Genomic DNA, 24947 nt, shown 5'->3' on the forward strand with positions numbered 1-24947 from the left:
AACACTGAGTCAGGGCCAAGAAACAGTTATCAGAGATTTGTGCACAACAGTTATTTCTTTTGAATTTTTCAATTGAAATAAATTATAACTATTTGTATATTATTATTTTAAACTGTGAAAAATTGTTTGATTGATATTTGATGGATAATTATTGATTGAAAAGCATTGCAAATAGTTTGAAACCACAGCTATCATGTATACTGATTAAATTCCTCGCTAGCTTGTCTAGTGGGACGAATTGAATTCCCTCTCTGGCTGAAGTGTTGAGGTGTGTGCCTGTTGAGGACGAATAGAATGAATACTCATATTATTGCTAGCTAGCTATGTTATTCCTCATTAGCCATTGACTTTTGGGATGAATTGAACTTTAGCAACATGATTAAGCTGTGTGTGTATGATTTATTGATATTTATTGTGATATTAAGAAATGGAGTTTAAATTCTTATTGACATTCACTGTCTTTGAATTTAACTATGGTTTTAAGTATCCACTATTTATATGACTTATGATTTGTGATTTAAAGTTGTATTTGGTTAATGTTGTGCACCACTGAGACAATGGCTCAGCGATAGCTTTTCATTGCTGTCGCAGGTAGATAGACTGATAGGGCAGCAAACTAAACTACTAGTACTACACTGAGAGATCATCGGGTATATTGAGTATACCATATTTTGTATTTTGTATTGTAATGTATGTTCATTGTATGTATATAGTGTTCTTGGTTTTGAGCAGTTGTAAATTAAAATTGTACATTAAGTAAACTAAATTTGTAAATTATTTTGGTTTGTAAATATTATGATATATTCTTTTATCTCGGCTTTTGAAAACACTGGAAAATTATTGTGGATTTGAGTTAACAATTGTTGAGACACTTATTGTATTGATTGAATATTGGAGTTTGGGGATTGAACAAAATAATTAAAGTGTTTTTTTATAGGTTTTTGAAGAACTGCTTTATTCAAAATACAGATAGCACTCTGCCAAAATTTTTGCAGAAATTGTTAATTCTTCAAATGTGTTAGCTGTTTCACTTCAGTTAAAAAAAAAAAATTTAACACTTGTAAATAGTGCTCAACACTCTAAAATGAAGTAAGAAAAGGTTTAAAATCCCTTGCAGTGTATTTAATGGGTTATTAGTAGATGAAGTTGGTAATTCATTAGGTATACTACGGGATCATGTTATGCCTTACAAAGGGGTAGGGTGTGACACTTAATACATGTTATGTGATAGTACCCACTTAGTTATGATACAAGATACTAGTTGAAGAACTGAAATGTGAAGATTAGTATTGGAAATTAGGATTTTGAACCTAGGAAATCTGACTTAGAGATAGGCTGACATTCTTTGTGGAATTTCAAAATTAATCAAAGACTTTAAAAAATTTTAATTGAGATTGATCACCATGAAAGTAGAGTTCAGATTAACTAAAATACACCTTTGATACCTTGAGACCATACTTAAGATATCTTAGGATTAATTTTCATTAAAGTAACAATTCTCAATCTATTAAATAAATGAAGTTAAGTCTATAATAGGGTTAAAATGTAAAATCTTTATTCTGGAATTATTTAGTTAATAGATTTCTAAATTTAATTTCATAGGTTTGATTTCTTTTAATTTTTAAGATTAATAATTTAGAATCAATCTCTCAACATATTTGATAGTTTAAATAGTCAAAATTGCTGTCTAACTTGGTACTTACTCCTATAAATTTCTCGTGGGAATGATATTCAACTCACTACTATATTACTTGTTCGCGATCCATGCACTTATGGAGTTGTAAACCAGCAAATAAGTTTTTAGCACCATTGCCGGGGAATTTAGTAATATCAAGCGATAAGCAATTTAGCTGTTTTAAACATTTATTTTTATTACTTTAATCTATTTAATTTGTTTTTATTTTTTATTCCTTTTCAATCCTTCTGTTCAGTTTGTGACCAAAATGAAACCTGAAGAAGAGTTATTGGAATTGGATCCTAAAATAGATAAGACTTTAAGAGCCATTAAGAGAGAAAAGAGACATTAAGAACCAAAACCTACAGTTTTTGAAACTCCAGTCATGGCTAACAACAACAATAATAGGCCAAGACCCTTGAGGGACTATGGAGCCCCAACTATCCAAGGATTTCAATCCAATGTTACTAACCCCACAGTGGGGGCCAATAATTTTGAACTCAAACCGGTATGGCTCTAGATGATTCAACAAACTCAATTTGGAGTTCACCTGCGAAGAATCCACATTATCATCTTTAGTGCTTTCTTGCTTTGTGTGACACCTTCAAGATGAATGGAGTATCTGATGATACTATTAGACTCAAAGCATTCCCATTCTCTCTCAGAGATGAGGCAAAAAAGTGACTATTTTCCCAACCAGCTAGAACATTCACCATCTAGGAGGATCTTTCACAAGCCTTCTTAGCAAGGTACTTTCCACCTATAAAGACTACAAAATTGAGAATAAAGCTGAACACTTTCAGGCAAAAGGAAGGAGAATCACTCTGTGATGCATGGGAAAGGTATAAAGACCAACAAAGAGAATGCCCACATCATGGCATAGAATACTGGCTTCTAGTTCAAAACTTTTATAATGGTTTACTACCATCTACAAGGAGTATAGTTGATTCTATAGCAGGAGGAGACCTCATGGAAAAGACAGTTAATGAAGCTCTCGAACTTTTAGAGAGGGTTGCTTATCATAATTTTGAATGTTCAAACGAGAGAGGAGACATAAGAAGAACAACGGGGATCCTAGAATTGGATGCCTTAAGTATGATTAATGCTCAGTTTGACCAGTTAACTAGGAGACTTGACAAGATGCAAGCCAATACAGTAGAATCAAGTAGCCAACATTGTGATAACTGTGGAAGAGACCACATGAATTTAGAATGCAGTAACTAAAGTGAGCCTTCCGTAGAATAGATGAACTATGTGAATAATAGAGGAAACTTTAACCAGAGATAGATTAATAACCCATACTCAAACACTTACATCCCTAGATGGAGGAACCATTCTAAATTCGCAAGGTCAAATTCGCAAAACTAGCCCATTAATAAGTAGCAGGGATATAGACCACCATTGCCATTTGGTTTTCAGAATAGAGGATAGAACTTAGCATAGTCACCACCACCACCACCTCAACCTCAACCTCAACAGCCTGAATCCAAGTTGACCATGGAATCCATGATGGAAAGCTTCTTACTAGTATAATAATAGCATAATGAAATAATAAAGCAATTAGGTCTAGAATGGATCAATTGGCAACTCACATAAAGATGCTTGAAAACCAAATTACCCAGCAAGCTAGTTCTTCAAGCAAAACCATTGGTAAACTATCAAGTCAATCTAAGATGAATCCTAAAGAGCATTGCAAGGCAGTTACTTTGAAGAGTGGCAGAATCTTAGAAAACCAAAAACTATAAGACAAATAAGAATTAGTAGAGGAAACTTCTAGTAATTCTGATAACCAAACAAAAAAGAAAGAGAAGGAAACTGAAAAGGACAAGGAAGAGGAGGAGAAAAAGAAAAACAAGCTACCTGAACCATACTAGCCCCCTCTACCTTCTCCTCAAAGGTTCCAGAAGGCCTAGTTGGACAAGTACTTTGAAAAGTTTTAGAAGTTTTATAAAAACTTTATATTAACATTCCTTTCACAAAAGCACTATCTTAAATGCCATCCTATGCCATGTTCTTAAAGGAAATCCTCTCAAAGAAGAGAAAGTTGGAGGATTACAAAACTATTGCTTTGAAGGAGGAATGTAGTGCCATCTTGCAAAACAAGCTGCTTCCAAAACTCAAGGACCTTAGAAGCTTTTCTATACCTTATCTTATTGGCAACATAAACATAGACAAGGCCTTCTGTGATCTTGGTACAAGTGTGAGTCTGGTGCCCCTATCAATATGCTAAAAGCTAAATGTTAGAGAGCTTAGACCAATAACAATTTCATTACAATTGAAGGACAAATCTGTTAAGTACCCAGTTGGCATCTTGGAGAACATTCCCATCAAAGTAGGCAAGTTATTTATTCCTGTTGATTTTGTTGTCTTAGATATAGAAGAAAATATTCAAATTTACATCATATTGGGAAGGCCTTTCTTGGCAACCATCAGAGTTATCATGGATATTAAAAATGGGCGATTAACTCTCAAAGTAGGAGAGGGGGAAGTAGAGTTCAACCTGTTTAGAGCAATGAAAGATAAACTAGATCTTGACGAATGCCTAAGTGCTAACATTCTAGACAAGCTGGTTGAAAAAGAATTTCACAGGAGATAACCTAAAGTCCTCTTGAAGCATGCATAGTGCACAGTTACATAGTAGATGATGATAACAAAGAAATTATAGCCTATGCATAGTCTTTGGAAGCTAGCCCACCTCTACTCTTAGCTCAAGCATTACAAGTGAAAGAGTTAAAGGAGTTATAACCCCAGGCTGAATCATAAAAGGCAAAAAAATAAGTATAATTAAAACTATTCCTTTTACTCTAAGGTATGTATTTCTAGACTCAAACTCTAAATTTCCTGTTATAATAAATGCTAGCCTAACTAGTCTAGAAGAGAAAAAGCTTTTAATGGAACTTAGGACCTATAGTAAAACTATAGGTCACACAATAGAAGACTTTAAAGGGATTAGCCCTTCTATTTATGTGTATAGAATACCTATGGAAGAAAATAGTAAACCTACCATTGAACATCAAATGAGACTAAACCTAAACATGAAAGAAGTAGTGAAAAAAGAAATTTTGAAACTATTAGATGCAAGTATTATAAACCCAATTTTTTACAGTAAATGGGTTAATCTAGTGTATGTAGTACCTAAAAAGGATGGGACAATTGTTATTAAAAATGAGAATAATGAGTTGATCCCTACTAGGATGGTTAATGTTGGTGTATGTGTATTGATTATAGAAAACTGAATAGTACCACTAGAAAAGACTATTTTCCTCTTTCATTCATTGACCAAATGTTAGAAAGGCTAGCAATGCATTCCTATTTCTGTTACCTAGATGGGTATTCAAGATTTTTTCAAATCCTAATTCACCCAGAAGATCAAGAAAAGATCACATTTACCCGTCCCTAGGGTACCTTTGCCTATAGGAGAATGCCTTTTAGTCTTTGCAATGCCTCAGCTACTTTTCAAAGATGCATGATGGCTATTTTTTCTGATTTTATTGAGAATATAATGTAAATTTTTATGGATGATTTCTCTATTTATGGAACCACTTTTGATGAGTATTTAGCTAACCTATCTAAAGCGCTATAAAGATGTGAGGAGTCAAACCTAGTCCTCAATTGGGAAAAATATCATTTCATGATAAGAGAGGGCATAGTACTTGATCGGCTTGTGTCAGAAAGAGGAATCGAAGCCAGATTATAGAGAAAATGCCGCTACCATCATTAGTCAAAAGAGTGCGAAGCTTTTTGGGACATGCAGGCTTCCATAGAAGATTTATTAAAGATTTTCCAAAAATAGCTAAGCCATTGACTAAACTATTAAACCAGGATGTTCCTTTTGTCTTTGATGATAGCTGTTTTAATTCATTTTGTAGGATAAAGGAAGCCTTAATTTCTACACCAATAATGCAACTACCAGATTGGGAGCTCCCATTTGAGGTGATGTGCAATGCAAGTGACTATACAGTGGGAGTCGTACTTGGACAAAGAAAGGATAGAAAAGTTCATGCTATCTATTACGCATGCAAGCCACTTGATAATGCACAGGTCAATTATGTAACCATAAAAAAGGAACTTCTAGTAGTAGTGTTTGCAATTAACAAGTTCAGATCCTACTTAGTTGGATCCAAAGTTTTTATATACACAGACCATATTGCTATCTGATACAACTTGAACAAAAAGAAAGAAAAACCAAGGTTGATCTAGTGGATTCTGCTTTTATAGGAATTCGATCTTAAAATTAAAGACAAAAAGGGGATTGAAAATATGGTAGCTGACCACCTCTTTATACTCAAGTAGGAAGAAATAGGGATTTCTTCTGAAGACCTGCCAATTGATGACTCCCTTCTAAATGAACAACTGCTAGCTTTCCCTCAACTCCAATGGTATATAGATATTGTTAATTATCTTGTATGCAGAGTATTACCACCAAATATGTCCTACCAGTAAAAGAAAAAAATTTTACATGATATAATAGACCATACTTGAGAGGAACATCTGCTATACAAAAGATGTAATGATGGGCTTATCAGAAGATGCATACCAGAGGAGGAAACAGAAAGTGTGCTGTAGCATTGCCATTCATCACCCTACGGAGGACACTTCAGCACATCCAAGACAGCAGTAAAAATATTACAAGTAGGGTTTTATTGGCCAAAACCTATTCAAGGATGTAAAGAACTTTGTACTGATATGCAATCAGTGTCAAAGAGCAGGAAACATTTCAAGAAGGAGCGAGATGCCACTCAATGGAATACTTGAAGTTGAACTATTTGATGTTTGGGGTATAGACTTCATGGGTCCATTCCCATCCTCATTTGGGAACAAGTATAGCCTGGTTAGTGTAAATTATATATCAAAATGGGTTGAAGCATCAGCCTCACTAAAAAATAATGCCAAGGCAGTCATCAAGTTCCTCAAGAAATACATCTTTACAAGGTGTGGCAACCAAAAGCGATCATTAGTGATGGAGGAAGTCACTTCTGCAATAACTAGTTCTAAGCACTACTATAGAAATGTGGAGTGGCTCACAAAGTAGCAATACCAAACCACCCTCAAACAAGTGGGTAGGTGGAGATTTCAAACAGGGAATTGAAGAGGATACTTAAGAAGATAGTAAATCACTTAAGGAAGGACTGGTCCTTAAAATTAGATGATGCACTATGGGCCTACTACACTTCCTTCAAACACCTATTAGAACCACCCCGTTTCACTTGGTATACAGAAAGTCATGCCATCTCCCTGTTAAAATTGGGCACAAAGCCTATTGGGTAATTCAAACCCCTAACTTTGACTTAAAGACTAGTGGAGAAAAAAAGGCTTTTATAGCTCAACAAATTGGAAGAGATTAGGTAAGATGCCTATAAAAACACAAAAATCTTTAAGGAAAGGACCAAAAGCTAGCATGACAAGCACATCATAAGAAGAGAAATCAAGGAAGGAAATCTTATCCTACTCTTTAACTCTAGATTGAAGCTATTCCCAAGCAATCTAAGGTCTAGATGGTCCAGCCCCTTCAAAGTTCTGCAAGTCTTCTCACATGGGATAGTAGAAGTATGGAGTGAAACCTCAAGAGCTTTCAAGGTCAATGGCTAAAAGCTAAAGCCATAATTCTCAGGAGAGCCAATAGAGAAAGTAGCCACACACTCCTTTAGCAACCCGCCTGCATAGCCATAAGCCAAGAGGAACAATCAAGCTAAAAACTATAAACAAGCACTCCTTGGGAGGCAACTCAAAACTTTAAATTTCCTTAAGTTTATTTCACCTTCATTTTCTTTAAGTTTTATGGGAATCCCTAAACCTTAACTTTGGACATATGGGTAGAAGCAAAGAGCAGAGAATAACGAAAGGATGGAACCAACAAGTCAAAACCACAAAAGAGAGAAAATTACAAAACTGAGGAAGTATTTTTGTTGCTAACCTCTATTATGCATCTCATTCATACACTTAAAAAAAAAGTTAGCATCAAAACTTGGAAAGATAGGGAAAAGAAAGCACTTAAAATACCTAAAATTCTAGATCAGAAAGTTACATAGGGTACCTTGTGTAAAGGCACATAGCTTATGTAACCTACTGGACCCATGAATACACATGCGAGTACACTCTAGAAAGTTACACATGGTACCCCGTGCAAAAGCACACGGTCCATGTTACCAAGATAAGAGAAAAGGGAATGGAAATTTTAAAGAATAAAAACTTATATGGGATACCTCATGCAACGTTACATGGACTTGTATAAGTTAATTGGGCTAAAACATGAAGGAGAAAAGGGAGGCTAAAAGTTACACGGGTTTGACCCGTATAGTGATACACATCTCGTGTAACCTCTAATGTACGGAAAAAATATAATAAAAGATTACACGGGGTGACCCGTATAGTGACACATGGCCCTATGTAATCTTTCGCAAATCGCACACTGAAGAGGTGTGAAAAAACTTCTCAAATGATGTGCCCATCCCTTTAAATCCCTTTTAAATGTTACAAAACCCATTCTTTCTTCTCTATGAACCACTCACAAACCCTCTCTTCCTCTTGATTCTCTCTCATAAACCCTAACCCTTTCTTCGATTTTCTCTCAATGGCTCTTATCAAAAGATTCACGGGAAGGATAGGTTCCTCCTCAAGGGGGAGGAATGATTCACAATCACCACCTCAGAGGCCAAAAACTAGGTAAGCAAGGTAAGAAGAACCACAACCCCAACCCCAACCCCAACCATGACTCAAATTTGTATTGGCCTGGCATTTTAAAAATGCCAAACACAGAGATATCTATGCCAGGTTGAGCACTAGGAGGATCATATCCACCAAATACATGGATATAGAGTTGCTATTGTCACACCTTACCCCTCTGTAAGGCATAACATGATCCCGTAGAATACTTAATGAACTACCGAACTTCACCTACCGATAACTCATAAAGTACCCTACAAGAGATTTTAAAACAATTTTCTTACATTTTGGAAGTGGTGAGCATTTTAGTGAGAATTAAAAATCATTTATTCAAAGCTTAAAGACTAGTAAAATTTTTTGTCCATTTTAATTTTACCGCAAATTTTATAAAAATTTTGACAGAGTTCTGTTTGTATTTGGAGAAAACCGTTCTTCAAATACCTAAAAAAAACACTTCCAAAAGTTTTCCACAACTCCCATCCTCCAATAAATCACAAATCAACTCAATTCGATTCACTTCAAAACAATTCCACAATCCAAATCAAAATTCATCATCTCAAAATACTTAATAACTCCATTCACAAGCATAAAATATGAAATTCACATGTACTAATATTAATTTACAGAAAGAAATCCAAAATAACATTATTACAATTTGTTTACAACTGCTCAACTTACATTGATACATACAACATTCCTATATTTACATCAAAATTAACTATAAGGGTATAAAATAATACCCGTACAAAATGATCGATGTGGTCCACAATTCGATAGCAGCTCACTCTACTGCTTTCTCCTTGCTCTTATCTGCGACAGCAAAATAAGCTATCGCTGAGTATAAAAATACTCAGTGGTGCACAATAAAAATACTCAGTGGTGCACAATAAAAATTTAAAATACAATAAATAAATCATTTATTAATGAAACACCATTTAAATAATTCTCAATCATATTTCACAAATATCAAAGCTCATAACAACTCCATTTAGTCAAATAATTCATTAAACACAGTGTTGCCAAAATCATATACACAACTTAAGTCATGACACAAAATTTCCGATCAATGCCGTGTTGTACACCACGACAAAGCAATCTCAACCCCATTAATCGAAAATCAATGAGGGAGGTGGCTAGCTAGCTAATGAGTACTCATCCGATCTCAACCTCAACTGGCAAGCCAGAGAGAGAGGAAAATAAACGATCTCAACCCCATAAATGGAGGAGGAATGATGTGATACTGTCATGCTAAGTGTGAACATAAAATCAATTCAAAACAATTTATGCAAATAATTTATTGGAAATCTGGTAAATTTTCAAAGTCATATTCACAATCATAAATGGCAACACAATTCGTAACTAGCTCAAAAAAAATCAATTTTTCAAGAATCATATATTCAAATAAAAATTATCGTACGAATCGACGTGAGTCGCCTTTAAGCCTTGACTCGGTCTCTTGAGTTTCAAGTCTTTTCAATTTGAAACACACAGTTTCACAGTGTTTCAGTACCATAACTTAGTATAAATCCAAAAATAAATTTCACTTCATTTTTACCTAGCTTTAATATGCTAATTTTGACGTTCTCGAAGTTTTTGTGTTTCGGGTTACTATTCACTACACTATTCAAGTCAAATTATTGACTTTTTAAGGCTTAATATGTATGGGAACTCCAACTTCACCCACATACCACATTTTGGTCATTAAATTTGTTGGTTTTGGTTATTTTCTCAAAGCTTAAGTCCTTTTGGCAAAATTGTCAAATTTTCAGTTTTGGTGTGCCTAGTTGCACTGTTCCATTGGTCAATCTACTGTTGGAATTTGACAAAACTTCCTTCATAGAAAATGTTCCTTATTGTCTTAAGTTTATTCTCATTTTTTGATCACCCCAATTGGAGTTTTGTAGTCAAGTTATGGCCATTTGAACCAGGGCTGCCGGATTGAAAATAACCCAGATTTTCTGGGCAATTTTGGTGCTGGCAGATTTGGGTCACCAACTTGGGGTGGCCAAATGGCTTGGTTGCTGAAAGAATTTGGACTTGTGTTCTTCATGAAAGTTTTAGGTCTATATCTCATCTAACCACTGGTAAAATTTCAGATCATTTGGACCTGCGTAGCTCAAGTTATGACCAAATGAATAAATACTGTTTATTTGGTCAGTTTGTACAGTGGCAGACTGCACTTATCCAACTTTGGTCAATTTGTTCACTAGGTTTTGGTCACTTTTTGGGCATGGTTCCCAAATGAAAATTGTGTCATTTTATGTCTATTTTCATCCCCAATTGGTACCATATCAATTGGACTTGTAAAATTTCAGGTTTGGTCCTTCAAAGTTGACTTGGTCATGCTGCCAGCAGCATGACCATACAACCTCCGAATTTAGCTTCCATTCCAACCATTCCAACACAACTCATTTGGTCACAATTGACCATTTTTCACTTCACAATTGGTCAAAGATATCATTTACTCATTTCTCATATTTTTGGTTCAAACCCTAGGTTTCAAACCCTAATATCACTACTTAATTACCATTAGCAAATTTCAAAGTTCTCAACCATAATCATTCAACTAAGGGAGGTCCATAAATTCATTCAAACCCATTAAATTCATGCAAATCATACTCCCCTTCAAGCTGGCCGAAAATTCAGTAATGGTCCTTCCCCCATATTTTTATTTCATTTCATTAGTTCTAAGCTCATTTCAACAACTAATTATGCATTTAAAATGGAAAGTAACAAGTTAACATACTAACCTCTCTTAAAACTTCAAAACCCTATCTTAACTCTTCTTTCTTCTTGTAATCCTCTTCTCAAGTTGCAATAACAAGCTCTAGTGAAGTTTTTATGAGAGTTATTAAGGTTGAGTAAGGAAAAATTAAGCTTAAGTGTAAGCTTAAATGAAGAGCTTTCATGGAGGATTTATGGAAGAAGTGAAGCGGCAAAGAGAGATGGAAGATGACTTTTTGTTTCTTTTTTTTTTCTTTTCTTTTGTTTTCTTTTATAAATTTTGGCTTATGGAAGACCACAAAATCTAAATTAATAAATAAATTAATTAATTTTTATGGCATCATGCATGAGGTCATGCATGATGTCATCACCTTTTTATTTTTTCATTTTCCTCTTTTTTTTTTTAATTTTTCTATTAGTTTTTTAATTTAATTCTCAATTTTGAAATTTTCTTTTCTCCGATTTTATTTGACAGTTAGGTCAGGAGTCAGCTCTCGGGGTCAATTGACCAAATTGCCCCTCGCCGGTTCATCCCAGTTTGCAAATAATTCCATATTTCTTTCGGCTCCCTGACCTAATTATTTGACTGGCTTAACAGTTCTTTTTCGTGATTTTCTCTTTTCCACTGTGTTCATAATGGTCCTAAGGACCGCAGCGTCACATTTTACGGTCCGAAATTTGAGTTTAAAATGACTTCGCAGTCGTTCCCGAGGAGGTCACCCATCGCTGTGACTCTCGGCTCGTTTAACTTCTTATGTTCTATTTTTCCTATTTATACTTAACTAATTGAACATTACTAATTTTTTTGTGTTTATGGTTTCTCTAGTTATCATAAGTATGGTTCTAATCCCCTTAATTATCTGGACCGACATCGGTCACCAAAACAGTGAAATATACCAGACTATGCAAACGGGGGTGTTACAATTCTCCCCCCCTTAAAATAAATTTCGTCTCGAAATTTTTACCTGGTATCAATCTCTGAACAGCTGTGGGTGTTGTCTCCTCATGTCCTCCTCTCGTTCCCAAGTAACCTCCTGGCCCGAATGATGGTTCCACAGCACTTTTACCAATGGTATCTACTTGTTCCGTAGCTGCTTCACCTCATAAGCCAGAATCTTTATGGGTTCTTCTTCATATGTGAGGTTTGGATTCACTTCAATTTCTTCTACTGATAGTACATAAGATGGGTCTGATCGATACCTCCTCAACATAGACACATGGAAGACGTTATGTATCTTCTCTAACTCTGGAGGTAGTGCCAAACGATAAGCCAAAGGACCCACTCTTTCCAATACCTCATATGGCTCGATAAAACCAGGACTTAGTATCCCCTTCTTGCCGAATCTCATAATCCTCTTCCAAGGAGAAACCTTGAGGAAAACTTTTTCACCCACTGCATACTCAATATCCCTTCTTTTCAAATCAATATAGGACTTCTGACGGTCTGATGCAGCTTTAAGTTGATCTCTGATCACCCTGATTTTCTCTTCAGTCTGTTGAACAATTTGGGTCCAATCATTTTTCTTTCACCCACGTCATCCCAACACAACGGGGTTCTACATTTCCTGCCATACAAAGCTTCATATGGAGGCATCCCAATGCTAGATTGGTAGCTATTGTTGTAAGCAAACTCAATCAAAGGCAAGTGTGTATCCCAACTACCCTTAAACTCAATCACACAAGCCCGTAGCATGTCCTCCAAGATCTGAATTACCCTCTCAGACTGGCCATCTGTCTGTGGGTGGAATGCAGTACTGAAGTTCAATCTAGTTCCTAGGGCTCTCTGAAGACTACCCCAGAATCTAGAAGTGAACCTAGGATCTCTGTCTGATACAATGGATACTGGCACTCCATGAAGTCTCACAATCTCATCAATGTACAACTTGGCCAATCTGTCTAGACTGTAGTCCATTCGGACTGGCAGAAAATGAGCAGACTTAGTTAGTCTGTCGACAATGACCCATACTGCATCATGACTCTTCTGTGTCCTCGGAAGTCCCATTACAAAATCCATAGTTATTCTTTCCCATTTCCATTCTGGCACTGGTAGTGGATGTAACAACCCAGTTGGTACTTGATGCTCTGCCTTTACTTGCTGACAAGTCAGGCATTTGGATACAAACTCTGCCACATCTCTTTTTAAACCCATCCACCAGTAATGTTCCTTTAGCCCTCTATACATTTTTGTACCACCAGGGTGCATAGCAAAAGGAGACTCATGTGCTTCCTTCAAAATAATCTGCCTCAAATCAACATTATTAGGAACACATATTCTACCCTGGTGTAGTAGTAAACCATCATCTCTTATTAAAAACTCTGGTTTCTTGCCCTGTCTGACTTCTTCCAACAGCTTCTGATACTTTTCATCATTCTGAGCAGCCATTCTGATCTGATCAATCAACACTGGCTGTACATGCTATGCAACTGCTGTCTACCCCTCATCATTAATCTTTAAACTGGCATGTAATGATCTCAACTCATGTACCAAAGACAAAGGAGTAACCCGTAGACTTGCCATAGTCTTGGGACTTAAGGCGTCAGCCACAACATTAGCTTTCCCTGGCTGATAGTCTATCAGACAATCATAGCCTTTTATCAACTCTAACCATCTCCTCTGTCTCAAGTTCAGCTCTTTCTGGGTGCCCAAATACTTCAAACTCTTATGATCTATGTAGATGTAATACTTCTCCCCATACAAATAATGTCTCCAGATCTTAAGAGCAAACACAATGGCTGCAAGCTCCAAGTCATGTGTCGGATAATTCCTCTCATGCGGTTTCAGCTGGCGTGATGCATAGGCAATGACATTTCGTTCTTGCATCAACACACAACCTAATCCATTGTGAGAAGCATCGCTGTAAACTGTATATTCTTTACCCGGTGTAGGTAAAGTCAGGACTGGAGCCTCTGTCAAACATCTCTTCAATTCATCAAAACTTTACTGGCATTTGTCCGTCCACTGAAATTTCACATCCTTTCTAAGTAGCTTGGTCAATGGAGATGCCAACATGGAGAATCCCTTCACAAATCGACGGTAGTATCATCCACTAACCTGAAAATCTCTGTGACATTTCTGGGTGGCTTCCAATTAAGGACAGCTTCAATCTTGCTAGGATCTACCTTAATACCCTTTGCTGATACTATGTGCCCTAAAAAGGATATCTCCTTCAGCCAAAATTCACATTTCGACAATTTGGCGTATAGCTGTTTCTCCCTCAAAGTCTGCAGTACAATCCGCAGATGTCTATCATGCTCTTCTGCATTCCTCGAATAGACCAATATATCATCGATAAATACCACAACAAACTGGTCGAGGTATGGTCTGAAGATAGTGTTCATCAGATCCATAAAAGCAGCCGGAGCATTAGTTAACCCGAATGGCATGACCAAGAACTCATAATGGCCATAGCGGGTTCTGAAGGCAGTTTTAGGAATACTCTGCTCTTGTACTCTCAACTAATAATAACCTGATCTCAGGTCAATTTTGGAGAACACAGCTGCACCTCTCAACTGATCAAACAAGTCATCAATGCGGGGCAATGGGTATCTGTTCTTTATTGTCACCTTATTCAACTGCCGATAGTCAATGCATAATCGGAGAGTGCCATCCTTCTTCTTTACAAACAACACCGGCGCTCCCCAAGGTGACACACTAGGGCGGATGAGGCCCTTGTCAAGCAACTCTTGCAACTGTACTTTCAATTCTTTTAGTTCTGCTAGTGCCATTCTGTATGGCGTTATGGAGATTGGGTCTACACCAGGCATAACATCAATTTCAAACTGCACTTCTCTTTCTGGAGGTCATCCTGGCAATTCATCAGGAAACACATCCAGAAAGTCACATACAGTAGGAATGTCCATCAGTGCTGGACTCCCCACTTGAGTGTCTATCACATGTGCCAAGTATGCCTCACACCCTTTTCTAATCATTTTCCTGGCCAGTGCAACTGAAATGATGTTTGAAGGTAATAATTGTCTCTCCCCATGTATTACTACATCACCATACTGAGGAAAACCAAAAGTGACTGTTTTCAATCTACAGTCAATCATGGCGTGATGCCTGGCTAACCAATCCATGCCCAAGATAATGTCATAATCTCTGAAGGGCATTTCAATTAAATCAGACAGAAAAGTGTGTCCTTGGATCACCAAAGGACAATCCCTATATAGCCTATTTACCCTAACCTCCTGGCCTAATGGACCAGTTACTAGCACATCATAGTCCATTGGTACACACTGAATAGCAGTAGAACACATCACCCTAGCACTAACATACGAATGTGTGGAGCCAGGATCAAATAACACATACACATCTTGGTCAAAGATGGAGAAAATACCAGCTACTACATCTGATGTTTCAGCTTCCTCCCTCTGACGCATGATATACACTCTGACTGGTGCACCACTGGATACTGGCTGGTTAACAAAGCTTTGACTTCCAGGAGTGCTACCAGGACCCCTACCTCTGCCTCTACCTCTAGCAGCTGACTGTGACACTCTAGGTGCAGAGACTTGGGCTGATCCTTCCGATGTAGCAACAGATCCATATCGGCGCGGACTAGTACAATCTTTAGCGAAATGTCCACTCCCTCCACAGTTAAAACATGCTCTGGTGGCCTTGAAACAAACCCCGCCATGAGTTTTACCACAAGTTTCACAACCTTCGATAAAGCTCCTCGGTGTTCTGGTCTGGGTCTGTGACTGCACCAGTGGTGGTCGTTGGCCAGAAAATCTGCCTCTGCCAAATCTACGGGAGCTGGATCCCCCAAACTGTTTCCTCTTTCCAGAACCGCTCTCAGATGCTTGTCCCGTAGTCTTTTCAGTCTTTTCTTTCTCTTGTGTACCCTTCTTCACTGCCCCTTCTGATTCTATCCTTTCCAGTTCCAGGGCCTGTGAGATCAATTCAGCGAAATTCTGATATCTGAAACCCACGACTTGCATTCTCAAATTCGGCCTTAATCCGGACTCAAACCTCTTACATCTGTCTCTGGGGGTGGAGACTAAGCTTCCAGTATAGTGGCTTAGCCTTGAGAAGTCTCTCTCATACTCTGCTATGGTTCGGTCCCCTTGTTTCAAACTCAGGAATTCTTGCAATTTCTTATCTACATATGCATTAGGAACTCATTTCTGCCTGAATTCCCTCAGGAAGTCTGTCCATGTCAGCACAGGCGGCTCAACCAAGCTGTGGGGGATGGTTTTCCACCATTCATACGCATCCCCTTGTAACAAGGAAACAGAATACTCAAACTTCATCTCTTCCGTACACTGCAGTTTTCTGAAAACTCGTTCCATTCTTTCCAACCACTGTTCTGCCTCCAGTGGATCCACAGTGCCTTTAAACTCGGTGGCCCTAAATTTCATCAATTTTTCATATTGCCGAGCTGAGGGCTGTGGTTGTGCTACAGGTACCGGCATTTGAACTTGGGGTGGCACATTACCCGCCATTTGCTGGAAGAACACAACCATCTGCTGTACAAATTGAGCAGAAATCGTGATCTTTGGAGCGGGAGCCGGAGTGGTGACCCACTCACGCTCGAGTCTTTGGGGTGGAGTGGCTAACCCACTCACGCTCGGAGTCCGGGCTTCCCTTGAACCTCAGCCTCAACAGATTGTTCTTCGGAATGATCTCCTCCTTCCATTCTGTTTTCCTAAATTTTCTACTTCCTGAGATCAAACACAAGGAGGTTGACCTCCGTTAATGCATATTCATGATGTAAATATGTCATATGTATCAATTAAAGACACTTGAGCAATTGTACTTATCAATAAAATATTCATACACATAGTCAAAATTTATTGAAAAAACATGCTCTGATACCACTAAAACATGTCACACCTTACCCCTCTGTAAGGCATAACATGATCCCGTAGAATACTTAATGAACTACCGAACTTCACCTACCGATAACTCATTAAGTACCCTACAAGGGATTTTAAAACAATTTTCTTACATTTTGGAAGTGGTGAACATTTTAATGAGAATTAAAAACCATTTATTCAAAGCTTAAAGACTAGTAAATTTTTTGTCCATTTTAATTTTACCACAAATTTTATAAAAATTTTGACAGAGTTCTGTTTGTATTTGGAGAAAACCGTTCTTCAAATACCTAAAAAAAATACTTTCAAAAGTTTTCCACAACTCCCATCCTCCAATAAATCACAAATCAACTCAATTCGATTCACTTCAAAACAATTCCACAATCCAAATCAAAATTTATCATCTCAAAATACTTAATAACTCCATTCACAAGCATAAAATATGAAATTCACATGTACTAATATTAATTTACAGAATGAAATCCAAAATAACATTATTACAATTTGTTTACAACTGCTCAACTTACATTGATATATACAACATTCCTATATTTACATAAAAATTAACTATAAGGGTATAAAATAATACCCGTACAAAATGATCAATCTGGTCCACAATTCGATAGCAGCTCACTCTGCTGCTTTCTCCTTGCTCTTATCTGCGACAGCAAAATAAGCTATCGCTGAGTATAAAAATACTCAGTGGTGCACAATAAAAATTTAAAATACAATAAATAAATCATTCATTAATGAAACACCATTTAAATAATTCTCAATCATATTTCACAAATATCAAAGCTCATAACAACTCCATTTAGTCAAATAATTCATTAAACACAGTGTTGCCAAAATCATATACACAACTTAAGCCATGACACAAAATTTTCGATCAATGCCGTGTTGTACACCACGACAAAGCAATCTCAACCCCATTAATCGAAAATCAATGAGGGAGGTGGCTAGCTAGCTAATGAGTACTCATCCGATCTCAACCTCAACTGGCAAGCCAGAGAGGGAGGAAAATAAACGATCTCAACCCCATAAATGGAGGAGGAATAATGTGATACTGTCATGCTAAGTGTGAACATAAAATCAATTCAAAACAATTTATGCAAATAATTTATTGGAAATCTGGTAAACTTTCAAAGTCATATTCACAATCATAAATGGCAACACAATTCGTAACTAGCTAAAAAAAAATCAATTTTTCAAGAATCATATATTCAAATAAAAATTACTGTGCACAGAACTGACGTGAGTCGCCTTTAAGCCTTGACTCAGTCTCTTCGAGTTTCCAAGTCTTTTTCAGCTGAAACACACAGTTTCACAGTGTTTCAGTACCATAACTTAGCATAAATCCAAAAATAAATTTCACTTCATTTTTACCTAGCTTTAATGTGCTAATTTTGACGTTCTCGAAGTTTTTGTGTTTCGGGTTACTATTCACTACACTATTCAAGTCAAATTGTTGACTTTTTAAGGCTTAATAGGTATGGGAACTCCAACTTCACCCACATACCACATTTTGGTCATTAAATTTGTTGGTTTTGGTCATTTTCTCAAAGCTTAAGTCCTTTTGGCAAAATTGTCAAATTTTCAGTTTTGGTGTGCCTAGTTGCACTGTTCCATTGGTCAATCTACTGTTAGAATTTGACAAAACTTCCTTCATAGAAAATGTTCCTTATTGTCTTAAGTTTATTCTCATTTTTGGATCACCCCAATTGGAGTTTTGTAGCTCAAGTTATGGCCATTTGAACCAGGGCTGCCGAATTGGAAACAACCCAGATTTTCTGGGCAATTTTGGTGCTGGCAGATTTGGGTCACCAACTTGGGGTGGCCAAATGGCTTGGTTGCTGGAAGAATTTGGACTTATGTTCTTCATGAAAGTTTTAGGTCTATATCTCATCTAACCACTGGTAAAATTTCAGGTCATTTGGACCTTCCTAGCTCGAGTTATGACAAATGAATAAACACTGTTTATTTGGTCAGTTTGTACAGTGGCAGACTGCACTTATCCAACTTTGGTCAATTTGTTCACTAGGTTTTGGTCACTTTTTGGGCATGGTTCCCAAATGAAAATTGTGTCATTTTATGTCTATTTTCATCCCCAATTGGTACCATATCAATTGGACTTGTAAAATTTCAGGTTTGGTCCTTCAAAGTTGACTTGGTCATGCTGCCAGCAGCATGACCATACAACCTCCGAATTTAGCTTCCATTCCAACCATTCCAACACAACTCATTTGGTCACAATTGACCATTTTTCACTTCACAATTGGTCAAAGATATCATTTACTCATTTCTCATATTTTTGGTTCAAACCCTAGGTTTCAAACCCTAATATCACTACTTAATTACCATTAGCAAATTTCAAAGTTCTCAACCATAATCATTCAACTAAGGGAGGTCCATAAATTCATTCAAACCCATTAAATTCATGCAAATCATACTCCCCTTCAAGCTGGCCGAAAATTCAGTAATGGTCCTTCCCCCATATTTTTATTTCATTTCATTAGTTCTAAGCTCATTTCAACAACTAATTATGCATTTAAAATGGAAAGTAACAAGTTAACATACTAACCTCTCTTAAAACTTCAAAACCCTATCTTTAACTCTTCTTTCTTCTTGTAATCCTCTTCTCAAGTTGCAATAACAAGCTCTAGTGAAGTTTTTATGAGAGTTATTAAGGTTGAGTAAGGAAAAATTAAGCTTAAGTGTAAGCTTAAGTGTAAGCTTAAATGAAGAGCTTTCATGGAGGATTTATGGAAGAAGTGAAGCGGCAAAGAGAGATGGAAGATGACTTTTTGTTTCTTTTTTTTTTCTTTTCTTTTGTTTTCTTTTATAAATTTTGGCTTATGGAAGACCACAAAATCTAAATTAATAAATTAATTAATTAATTTTTATGGCATCATGCATGAGGTCATGCATGATGTCATCACCTTTTTACTTTTTCATTTTTCTCTTTTTTTTTTTAATTTTTCTATTAGTTCTTTAATTTAATTCTCGATTCTGAAATTTTCTTTTCTCCGATTTTATTTGACAGTTAGGTCAGGAGTCAGCTCTTGGGGTCAATTGACCAAATTGCCCCTCGCCGGTTCATCCCGATTTGCAAATAATTCTATATTTCTTCCGGCTCCCTGACCTAATTATTTGGTACCGCTTAACATTCTTTTCGTGATTTTCTCTTTTCCACTGTGTTCATAATGGTCCTAAGGACCGCAGCGTCACATTTGACGGTTCGAAATTTGAGTTTAAAATGACTTCGCAGTCGTTCCCGAGGAGGTTACCCATCGCTGTGACTCTCGGCTCGTTTAACTTCTTATGTTCTGTTTTTCCTATTTATACTTAACTAATTGAACATTACTAATTTTTTGTGTTTATGGTTTCTCTAGTTGTCATAAGTATGGTTCTAATCCCCTTAATTGTCCTGACAGACACCGGTCACCGGAACAGTGAAATCTACCAGGCTATGCAAACAGGGGTGTTATAGCTATAGTAACTAGGACTCAAAGAAGAGGTGGATAGGCTTTTGGACAGCATTGGGTGGACTAGATTAACAACACCACCCAACGTACAAGGACACCACCTAGACTTTCTGGGTAGTTTCAAGCCCACCCTTTGGGCCACAGATAGAGGAGATAGGGGAAAATTTGAGTTTAAGCTCTTGGGAGTTGATCGGATAATGAATATGGATGAATTCAATGCTACATTTGGATTCGATAGTGAGGGACTCTAAGAGATCCCTCAAAATAGGTTGAAATATGATAGCATTATATTATGGAGGATAATCGCCTTAAACACAAAGATACACAACTCCAACAAGTCAAAATCTTTAGGATTGGCGAACCCAACACTAAGGTACTTACACAGGCTTGCAACCCACATTATCACGGGCTGTGGTGACAGCTTTAGCATGGTTAATGCCACTGAGTTGTTTTTTCTATGGTGCATGGGGAAAAGATGCAGCATTGGATACTTCCTATGCCAGCACCTAAAGAGGATTTCTTTTCAAGCTATGAGGCACATAGTGCTGGGGGGCCTCATCACAGCACTTGCCTTACACTTTAAGTTTGTGCTAGCACATGTCAGGCTACATCCCATCCAGGCACCACCAGGATAGATCAGACTATCTGCATATCCATGGGATTATGCAGGAGGGTCAAGGACAAATACCAACTACTGGATACATAGGGGAATGTCATCCCCAGGAGGACACCAGCAGGAGCAGAATAAGGGGAATCCTCCAAAACACATGAGGAGGCACATTAGGTACAGTAGGAGGAATTAGATCCCTTCCTCGAAGGATCACCAGAAAGAGTCCCACCATATACACCACCACCTGCAGACACTGTCCTAGCATATCTGCAAAAGATGGAAATGACCATCAATAATAGGATGAGACACTAGGAGACAACCATCCTAGACAGGATACTAGCTATAGAGGACAGTCTTCAGGAGGCCTACAACAAACTCAACATGATCCTCGAGAGGCAGAATGAGGGGGCACCTTCCTCGCCATCACAAACTTTCTAGGTGTAGGATAGTAGATTATGACACATTTTTTATAAAATGTATTGGCATAGGCCGTAGCCTTAATTGCTACCTAACCTAGTAGGCTTATTTTGTCAAACTATACTCCTAATGTTCATATGTCTTACATTAATACATATATGCTTTGCTATTATCTTGTGTTTATTGTTTTATCTTTAATTAGCTTGCATAATATGTTGCCATAGAGGACAATTCCAAATTTGAGTTTAGGGATGTATTCATGCATTGCATTTCATCTTTACATTGCTTTATTATACCTACAGCATACTTGTGTATTAAAATCTAGAAAAAATTTTGTAAATTTTAAAATTTTTAAAGGATTTTTACCTTACAACTATAACGAAATACCTTAACAAGCTAATAATTGAACTCTCTTGGAAAGAGGAATGAACATAGCTGGATAGGTAAAAAAACTTTAATTTATTGTCTGTGAAAAGTTTAATTTCCTAAGTGAAGTTAAACTAATTAAACCCATCATAGCTATTAGTTTGTCAAATTGGACTTGCAAAAAAAATTAAGAGAAAATTTTTGAAATATGAACAAACCTAAATATGCCTCACCAACCCTAAAACATGTCTCTTAGACTTATTGAGGCAAAATCCTAGCATATGCTTGATAAAGAGATGATTAAGGCATTCTTGTAAAAAAAAAATCATCATAGCCTTAACCACCCAACATTAAAATTTTACCTCTTGCAGCCAATTTTTGCCTATATCTAGTCCCTTAAATAATTTTTTATAACTCATAACGCTACCTTAGCCCCTAACCTAAACACTTATCCTACCCTATGAAGAAGCTAAAATTGCATAGGTGAAAGGTATACTAGGTGTATGAAAAAAGAGAGAAAATATAGAAAGAAGGTGCAAAATTCAATAAAGGTGCAAGTGTGTAAAGATAAAAGGGACACAAGTACAAAATTGAAGAAAAATAAGCAAGGAAGTCCCAAAGTGAGCATTAAGTGAGCATACTTAGCACTGAAAATAAAAGAATCCTCTTTTCCAAACAAAAATAGAAAAAAAAAACTTAGTATAGTTGGAACTTGTGCATTATAGCAATCCCCATACTTGTATTTCCTAAAGACCCTTCATTGCTAATCAAATCACTACTCTTTAAGCCCATTACAACTCTTTTAAAGACTTTTTGATCTTTTAAAAGGTGTATGCTACATTAGTGGAGATAGGGAAGTAAGGCATGCCTATGGGGTTAGAGATATATCACCTCATCATAAACATCCATAATAGAGGCAATTCTAAGAGAGTAAGTATTTCTCAAATCTATCCTAGTTAAACTGGTTATTTGTGACTTATTAATGGCCTTGCAAGTGGATTGATTAGTTAAAACTTCATGAGGAGGATGAAATTCTAACAGGCAATTGTTGATGTCCCTATGCCTTGAAGGTAGGGAAATTAGTACGAAGGCTGAAGGGAGTTCAATTATCTATAAGTTACGTTTTGTGTTATGTTTCTAAGAAAAATAAAGTACCCTAATGAGTTTTCAAAGTTTTGTTTTATTTGGGGACAAACAAAAGTTTGAGCTTGGGGGTATTTGATACACTTATATCATATAAATATTTTAAGGCATTATTGCATTGCATTCCATATCATTTAGGTAGTTAATTATAAGCATTTTACTTAGTTTCATTAATTTTTGTTAATTTGGTTAATCTCTGCTTAATTTCATATTTTCTGTATCTTTTCAGGTGTTTTAAGGGAAATCCATGGCATGGAAGTTAACAGGATAAGTTTGAAAAGCAGGAAAAGCAAGGGAAGCTATTGTATAACATTACAAGGGCCATGTAAGGGTAGAGCCTGACCTGTGTAACCCTCTGGCCAAGAAAAACTTAAAAAGACATGGAGAAGCCACAATACATGGGTTGTGTAACAGGCCCTGTGTACCTCACATACCCCCGTGTAACCTTTTGAAAGCTAAAACCTAGAAAGCCAAGGAAGGATAGCAGTACACAGGCTGTGCTAATGACCCCATGTAAACCCTAACACCCCCATGTAACTTGCTGCCTCCTTATGAACAAAGCCCAAAATTGGTCCAAAAACTTACATGGCCTAGATCCATGTAATGCTACACGGGCCGTGTACTTTATAGCAAACAAAGTTTTGATATGATTCCAACTCCCTTCCACATGTTCTGACCAAACTTTTAAAGCTCTTAGGACTCTAAAACATAGCTCTGAAGTACCTGATATAAATACCAAAAAACCGAGACATGCAAAGGAGCCTTTAGTTCAAGATAGAATTAGTTTTACTTTACATACGCTAGTTTTCTAAGCAACTTGAAGAGAATCTGCATTAGCATCAAAGAGAAGGCTTCTCAGCTAAAGTTCCAAAAGTTCAAGGCTGCAGAATCTTTGTTCTGAGTTTTTTTGTTATATTTCTTCAAATTGCCTTATGTTCTTTTATTTTAATTTCAATATCTTTGTTAAACTCACCATGAGTGAGTAGTTTATTTAATTCTAGAATTAGGAGAGTAACATTCTTAATTTCTGTATGGATACATACTGAGTTTATTTAATAGATTTGAGTTTTATTCTTTAATTTAATATTCTGTGTTCTTAATGTATACTATGTAATAGTACCCACTTAGTCATGATACAAGATACTAGTTAAAGAACTGAAAGGTGAAGATTAGTATTGGAAATCTTGATTTTTAATCTAGGAAATCTAACCTAGGGATAGGTTAACATCCTTTGTGAAATTTCATAATTAATCAAAGAGCTTAGAGAATTTCAATTAAAATTGATCACTACGAAAGTAGGGTTCAGATTAATTAAAATACACCTTAGATGCGTTGAGAGAGGACTTAAGATATCTTAGGATTAATTTTCATCAAAGTAACAATTCTTAATCTGTTAAATAGGTAAAGTTAAGTCTATAATAGGGTTAAAGTGTGAAATCTTAATTCTAAAATTGTTTAGTCAATAGATTTTTAAATTTAAGTTCATAGCTTTGATTTCCTTTAATTCTCAAGCATTAATAATATAGAATAAACCTCTCAACATATTTGGTAGCTTAAATAGTCAAAATTACTATCTAGCTTAGTACTTACGCTTATAAATTCCTCGTAGGAATAATACTCTACTCACTATTGTATTACTTGTTCGTGATCCATGCACTTGTGGAGTTGTAAACCAGCAAGCACCAATCACCTATATAGACACACTGACTTAATTAATTTAATTTACAAAAGTAAGAATAAATTATAAGGTCTTGCTGAAATTTCAGCATACCTATAACTGGACCAAACCCCCTATAAGAAAACTCAGTAAAAAGAAACACACAGGGCCTTAGGCCCACAACAATAACATCACACACCAATCTAGGGCCTACAAGAACCTAATCTAAATCTAATAATCCAAATTCCAACTCTGGTTCCTAACTCCTCTACAGTCCAAATAATTATTTTCAGCACTTTAATAATTATAAAAATATTCTTGAAAGTCCTCTATATCATCCTTGATTCATTTTACTTAATTTTACTCAACCAAGAATATTTTACCGAATTA

At 36.5% G+C, this 24947-nt stretch overlaps 1 protein-coding gene and 1 non-coding gene across 2 annotated transcripts; one reads left to right on the forward strand and one right to left on the reverse strand.

Annotated features, from left to right (window-relative positions):
* Positions 1-2449: 2449 nt before the first annotated feature.
* Positions 2450-2556, reverse strand: LOC131174209 (small nucleolar RNA R71). Its single transcript, XR_009144457.1, has one exon. It is a non-coding gene; the product is annotated as a small nucleolar RNA R71 (small nucleolar RNA).
* Positions 2557-3668: 1112 nt separating this feature from the next.
* Positions 3669-4271, forward strand: LOC131174049 (uncharacterized). The gene is made up of 2 exons (XM_058137087.1): positions 3669-3875; positions 3957-4271. Exons 1-2 carry the CDS (start codon positions 3669-3671, stop codon positions 4269-4271), a joined length of 522 nt encoding a protein of 173 aa, XP_057993070.1.
* The last annotated feature ends 20676 nt before the right edge of the window (positions 4272-24947 follow it).

The sequence above is a fragment of the Hevea brasiliensis genome, chromosome 15, assembly GCF_030052815.1.
Source record: "Hevea brasiliensis isolate MT/VB/25A 57/8 chromosome 15, ASM3005281v1, whole genome shotgun sequence".
NCBI classification, from domain to species: domain Eukaryota; kingdom Viridiplantae; phylum Streptophyta; class Magnoliopsida; order Malpighiales; family Euphorbiaceae; genus Hevea; species Hevea brasiliensis.

Bases quoted from the DNA above. Each gene is read 5' to 3' on its own strand.
- LOC131174049 (XM_058137087.1), top strand. From the start codon at position 3,669: ATGCCATCCTATGCCATGTTCTTAAAGGAAATCCTCTCAAAGAAGAGA. The intron at 3,876-3,956 runs GTGAGTCTGGTG...TTACAATTGAAG, and splicing joins TCTGTGATCTTGGTACAAGT to GACAAATCTGTTAAGTACCC.